General features: G+C 34.8%; 1 protein-coding gene across 1 annotated transcript; it reads left to right on the top strand.

The window, feature by feature from the left end:
- The first annotated feature begins 880 nt into the window (after nt 1–880).
- On the top strand, nt 881–6,354 carry LOC121366743 (delta-like protein A). Its single transcript, XM_041491071.1, has 4 exons — nt 881–1,024; nt 3,102–3,221; nt 3,891–3,993; nt 4,290–6,354. The coding sequence occupies exons 1-4, from the start codon at nt 916–918 to the stop codon at nt 4,606–4,608; spliced, it is 651 nt and encodes a 216-aa protein (XP_041347005.1). The 5' UTR covers nt 881–915; the 3' UTR covers nt 4,609–6,354.
- Nucleotides 6,355–7,400: the final 1,046 nt, after the last annotated feature.

A 7,400-nucleotide genomic window follows, 5' to 3' on the forward strand; every position in this document is an offset into this window, starting at 1 on the left:
GGCAATGCGAGGCAATAATTAAAGTCCAGCTCATCTACACCTATCTTCATATTTGGTTAATTGTGAAATAATTTAGTGTTTCGACATTGGATTACATAAAAAAGTTTTTTTTTTGTTTGTTTTTTCTGCAATTTGTTGTATAACTGACAATTAGGTGAACCAGTAGGTTTTATATTTCTTTATAATATATTTAAGGGGACTATCCTGATTTGGTTGCCATTGTAATATGTTTATGAATACAAATCGTTTTTTAAGACAATATATTGAAAATATTTTTCTGATTACAAAATGAGGTACAAATATTCTGGAAGAAAATCAACACTGGATCCTGCAAACATTAGCACACGATCGCAAACACTTTATGTATGGAGACACTGGTATTCTAAGCAAGAAAATGTATTTAATATGTAATTGTATTCACAGAAATGGCTCTGTTAGTTAGAAGCATCTTACAATTGCTGCTAACTCAGGACAGTCCCTTAAAAAAGACAAATTCAGCACTCCCCACAACAGCTTCTCCTCGCCACCATGTAATGTTCTTTACTGAAGCAAATCACCAAGTACAAATGAAATTTTAATAACTTTGTGTTTTCCCTGCCACTGGGTGTCGTTCATGATGACGCAACACACAAAGCGCATTGCTATCTGTTTGTACATTGACAATATGCGCATGACAACAGAACTCAGATGTACGTTGTTCTCACATCTTAGCAATAGATATTCTGCAACAATACATTTTGTGGTTTACCCAAATTAACAATAACAATGACCACCACCACCACCACCACCACCACTACAACAACAACAACAACAACAACAACAAAAACATAAAGGCAACAAGGCATCAGCACTACGAAATAATTGTTATTTCATCCAGCATGTCAACACTATGTCAAATATGGTATTGACTGCAGCATGATGTGTTTTGACCGGAAATGTGCTTCTACAGAATCATGCGATCCAGAGACTGGTGCATGTGATGGAGGATGTCAAGACGGATGGAAATTATCAGACTGCACACAAGGTAATTAACAATTTTTCTGCAACTACGTGTAGATGTAGACATTAACAAATCATAAATGACAAAACTGGTATCCATAATCAAAACCGCATTGGAAGGAATGGAGGAAATGTTTGATTTAACGACGCACTCAACACATTTTATGGTTAAGAACAACACATATATTGAGAGAGGAAACCCGCTGTCGTCACTTCATGGCCAGTCGCTAGAGATCCTTCACTTAACAATAAATCATTCCTGTAGCGCTTACAGAACACTACTATTCCCAGACCACAGAAGAAAATAAAACTGAATAAGCCACATAAGTTGTTAAACACTAACTCGTTAATATATGGATCAAAACATACATAAGCACATCTTTTTTGACTGATACCAGAAGCCATACTATCTCGGAAGTCCCTGAAGTTAATTTATGATAGATTTGTGAAAATCTAACCATTCTTAATAGGGGGCGGGATTTAGCTCAGTTAGTTGAGAGCTCGCTTGAGGTGCTTGCATCGCAGGATCGAACCATCTCGATGGATCCATTCAACTGATTGTTTTTTTCTCGTTCCAACCAGTGTCCCACAACTGGTCAAAGGCCGTGGTATGTGTTTTCCTGTCTGTGGGAAAGTGCATATAAAAGATCCCTTGCTGCTTTAGGAAAAATGTAGCTGGTTTCCTCTGATGACTACGAGTCAGAATTACCAAATGTTTGACATCCAATAGCCGATGATTCTTTAATTAATGTGCTCTAGTGGTGTCGTTGATTTTTTTCTTTCTTTCCATTCTTAATAATATTAATAAACAACAAAAACACATACTGCAAGTAAGCATGATTTATATCATGCAAGTATGATTTGGCAGATATTGCAGAGTTTACTTTCAAGGAACCTTTGTTAAAAATACCGATGTTGTTTTATGAGATGTAATTTTGTAATTATAATGATGTATGAAAAATAGCAACAAAAACAGTAAGTTCACTCACTACGCGAAATGACGCAAACATTATTTTAGCACCACACGTGACATATGTATTATATAACTATATATTATATTAGATAAAAAGACATGAAAATTAAATTTAAAATCTCTTATAAACTTCAAAACGTACGACGTTTGTTTTTAAAATTCACCTGATCTAATAGAATTTTCGTCCGTAACCTTATAATATATTATTAATGGATTATGCAATAATTTCAGATTACACACCACACACACACGCCACACAGACACAACACAGGAGATGTAGAGAGGGAGAGAGACGAGGAAGAGGATTCGAGGAGAGAGAGATGAGAGAGAGATGGAGAGAGTGGAGAGGAGATTGACCGAGGAGAGAGAGAGAGGAGAGAAGAACAGAGATCGAGACAGAAAGAGAGAGAGAGACAGAAAGAGACGGACATACACACACACATACACACACACACACACACACACACAGAGAGAGAGAGAGAGAGAGAAACATACACACATGCGCATGCTCTTGCCGAAACGCTATCCTAAACATGGGCAAATATTTGACGGTATAAATATTGATATTATAATGGTATGTCTTCAGTAGAACCAATTGCGCTACATTGTATAAAGATCATCATTAAATGTGTTTTAATATATAATCTTCTTTTATAACAAACTAACGTGTTTGCAACATGATATTATTACTTACCTAATCTTTAATTTTACAGAAGAAATAACATTTTATTCAGGAGCTAGCGATAACATGGTCATAACAAATTAACACTGAAATAGCATTGTGGCTGGTTATATATAATGAACGTTGGTATACTGTAGTCACCCTTTGCATATTGCACTCCCTTCCTAGAAAAAGCAATGTTGTAAGCTGCAGTCACATGCAAGTATTTCCTTCCAGCTGCCGTTTTACGGGAATAACGGTAACAATTACGATGGTGAAATGGGAGTCTGTTTTCGTTTTACTGAGAAAATCATTTCACGTTGCAACAAACCTTACGAGTGATTTTCCCCTGTGTTATTGATCATTTAGTTATTAATTATAATTAATTAACAACGATGCGACCATGAGATGAGTCATAAATATTTATATATTTCATTTGTTTATCTTTATATTTCATGTTTAATCAAGACGTCAATGAATGTGCTGAACAAAATCCCTGTAATGTCAATGCCAACTGCACTAATACATATGGATCATACACTTGTACTTGCCGAAATGGATATTATGGAGATGGAAAAACATGTACAGGTATTTTTATTGTTTTAGGAATAATAAAATCTTTACAACTGTATTACTTGGATTAGTGTGAAAGTACAACTATTGTACAGTGCATATCAAATTTATATTATTAAAATGCATTTAAAACAACTTAATAAAACCGTTTGTGGTATGGAAAGGACTATTAAGGAAAGATGTCAATATAACTCGGCTGTAGATCGTTTGCCTGAGATGCAGTGTATCGCAGGATCGATCATCCTCGAAGGCTGGATTTCACACCACTCCAACCAGTAAACCATAAGATGTACACCAAATTCAATGGTGTATACTGTTGTGCCTATGGGAAAGTACATATGTTACTCATCATGTATGGCCTCAGCCAGACTCTCTCGCTCACACACAAAAATCAGTTTCTAACGTTCTTTCCATGACTTGTTTTGCGTAATGACGTCCCACTTAACATAATGACGTACTTTTATGAGGTTTATGGAAGCATATAATTAATTTGTTTTAGCGACGTCATCCTATCAGAAAAGAGTAAGTAGTACAGTTAGTAATTATAAAGATTTTAATCTATAATAAAAACAAAATTATGTTAACGTTATTAAAACTATGGCCAGTATAGGATGCATAAATATTTGCAAATATCCACTTATATCTACATATTAACTCGAATTTCAATTTAAATGTTCATTGCAGCTTTTCCCCAGACAGCTGCTGCAGACACAGTTAACATTGCTTGGCCAGTCACCACGGGTTTATTGGTTGTGCTTCTGGCGATTTTAGTTATCATCGTAGTTAAGTAAGTAATGTGCAAAACCTCTCAATTTGTTCAGTAAATAGAAACAAAATTACGTTTATTATAATACTATTAGAATAGTTGAGTTAAGAGTGAGGAATAAACTTACTTGTGTGCAGAATACAAGCATATAGTAATATTATATCTTCATTACATTATATTTCCAAACCTTTCTTAAGTTATTTCGTATAACAGCTTTGATGACTATTGTTAAATATACTTTTAGTGAAGTTTGAACTTTATAGATATGAGGCAATTCAAATAAACACACTTGTAATTTGTGTTCTCTTTTTCTTCAGACTTGTTATTATTGTTAAAAAACTACGGAATTCTGCAGAGTCCAAGGTAACATTTTCCGATATAAAACAAAATGAAAACCAAACTACAACAGCCGCTACAGTGTATGAAGATGTGAAGGATGACAACACAGCCATGAGTTCTGTATCTGAACTTCCAAAAACTTCATCTGCACAGAAACGACCAGTGCCTCCAAGAGAACATAATTACCAAAACGCACCACAAATGACAAACAATGACCAGCAAGAAACCAGTATGTATGATAGACTGGATATGGACACCACGGGCGAGCGATCTCCATATGAGAAGTTAGATGTGTAAAATAAGATATATTTCTTGTTTGCTGCTATTATCTATCCCAGACGTATCTTATGGAGTACTGGTACTCTGCGATCAAATGTGTATTCATGTGGCAGAGAAACGATGGCTTTGAAAGGATAAGTGTACATAGTTATAACATTTACGTTGATTAATGCATAAACATTATTCATATTATATTGTATTATTATCATACCATGGTCACACTTCACCGTAACTATAACAATATCAAATGACAAACAATGACCAACAAGAAACCGGCATGTATGACATACTGGATATGGACGCCATGGGCGAGCGGTCTCCATATGAGAAGTTAGATGTGTAAAAACAGATCTATTTCTTGTTTGCTGCTATTATTTATCCCAGACGTATCTTTTGGGGTACTGGTACTCTGCGATCAAATGTGCATTTATTTGGCAGATTAACGATGGTTTCAAAAGGATAAATGTGCATAGTTACAAAATTAATGTTGATTAATGCATAAACAATACTACACATATAACATCATAAATTCATATTATATTGTCTTATTATCATACCAATGCCACACTTCACTGTGATATAACACTATCAAATTTATTAAGAACATTAATATAACGACAACTTATATTATGATTGTAAATCTGTCAGGGCCATAATGAGCCTAAAATAACCATGAAATGTTAACAAAACTAATACTTAAAACAATTTTTAATAGTATTTGACGTGCTTATATCCAAGAAAGGTTCAATAACACTCTACTGGGGGCCTGGACTGTAATAGTCCACAGAAATATTAAGCTGAACATTGTAACATGTTCCCCGCACAAAAAAAACACACGAATTAATTGATTATTTTCACCTGCTAAACACTGGAGATTTTGGGACAGTTCGAATTTCCGAGATCAACACCGTCCTCTTTAATCCTTCCAGAGCAGTCGTTATGCTTAAATTGATGCAACAACCTGAATTCAAATGAACCTAGCGACCATTTCTTGTATTCTTTATTAATATGTATTGCCATAGCCGTGTGTAATTAAATTATATTTTTGGAGAGTACAGGTCTATCAGATGTGATCTGATTCAAGGTTTTCATTTCGACTTATTTTCGTGCTTATATCCAATTAATGTTCAAGCACGCTGTTCTGGACACACACATCAGCTATCTGGGCTGTCTGTCCAGGACAGTGCGTTAGTGGTTAGTGAGAGAGAAGCAGGTGTAATGACCTTACCCATGTAGCCCTTAAGAACTCGCTCTGGAATGGTGCCCGTACCGGGCTGCGAACCCTGAACCTACCAGCCTGTAGTCCGATGGCCACCGAGGCCGGTGATTCAAGGTAACATGTTTTTGACAATTGCTGGTGGAGATAGAGAATAATACATGAGTGGCCGTTAGATACCATTCATCTTCCAACGAGTTATTTTAAAATGTATCCAGTATAACGAGTAAAAGCGAGTTGTGAGATAAATGGTATCTGTCGGACACGAATGCATTATTCTGTTTGTTCCATGTCCTCAAAACCAAGTTTTAAGCACATTTTAACATATTTTGCGACAAAACGATATTTGTACCCCTTGCACTTACGCGTCGCGGATAAATGATTGTCAGGTTAATCGATTAGAAGCAGCCAGTCGTTTGTCTTAAAATTGATAACACACGTACATGTGTAAACAAGTATGTTTTATAAAACATAACGAATGATGTTCTCACCAACGGGCATGTAAGAAAAAATATTAATACTTAAAATTTGTTTCCGTTTTCACATATCTTTTTTGTCACACACACGCGCACACGCGCACACACACGCACGTGTATGTGTGTATGTATGTATGTATGTATGTATGTATATATATATAATATATATATATATATATATATATATATATACTGACACACAATGAAAACGCAAAACAGATATTTTGCAATATTTTGTTATGATTAATGAAAAATAAATATATTTATTGGACTTAAAATAACAATTTATGAGAGGAAGCCAGTGATTGGTACTTTTGTCTGGGTTTTAATCCTGGTTTTGTTCTCGTTACACATACAATAGCAGAAACACACAAAATGTATATATATAAATATATATATATATATATATATATATATATATATATATATATATATATATATTATATGAGAGCACAGACGTACCTATCCCCCATCTACAAATGTTTGTTTTTGTCGCCAGAAGATAGAACAGGTTACAAAATCGGTAGTTTTCAAAAGGAGGGGTAACGGGACCCCTGTGACTCCATAGATCCGCACCTGAATAGTGTTCGTGTATATTATTACATTCCACGATCCAGAGATGTAGTAAATGCGAAATGTTTAATGCTTCAATTCACTTAAAGGCATATTGTCACAGATCACTGACCTATTTAATGGTCTAACAAAGTTTTACCTGAACAAAAATAATTTGATTTGTCCCTAAATGTACTTTATTCAGCCATCTTCATAACCACCATACTCCATTTATTAATGACATTTTGTAAAAATAATTGAATTATTGCAATGGCCCATAATTGAAAAACTAAAATTGCAGAGAGGGATGACACGGATTTCACTCCATCATGGTTCAGTTAAGGTAGATTTGGTTTCCAACAATTAATGTAATTTTTATTTATTATCCATTTTTAGAGAAATAAGGTGCTTAAATCCGTGACAGTATGCCTTTAAAGTCAACAAGGAAGATGTTAGGGTTCTATGGACATGAAAAGCTCGTGTGCAGGTGCCTTTTAGGTCAGCTCATTTCACATATTTGAAATGTTAGCTGAAATACTAGTATACCTGTCTGGTAAACATTGGAT

Source organism: Gigantopelta aegis, unplaced genomic scaffold, assembly GCF_016097555.1.
Source record: "Gigantopelta aegis isolate Gae_Host unplaced genomic scaffold, Gae_host_genome ctg6935_pilon_pilon, whole genome shotgun sequence".
Taxonomy (NCBI): domain Eukaryota; kingdom Metazoa; phylum Mollusca; class Gastropoda; order Neomphalida; family Peltospiridae; genus Gigantopelta; species Gigantopelta aegis.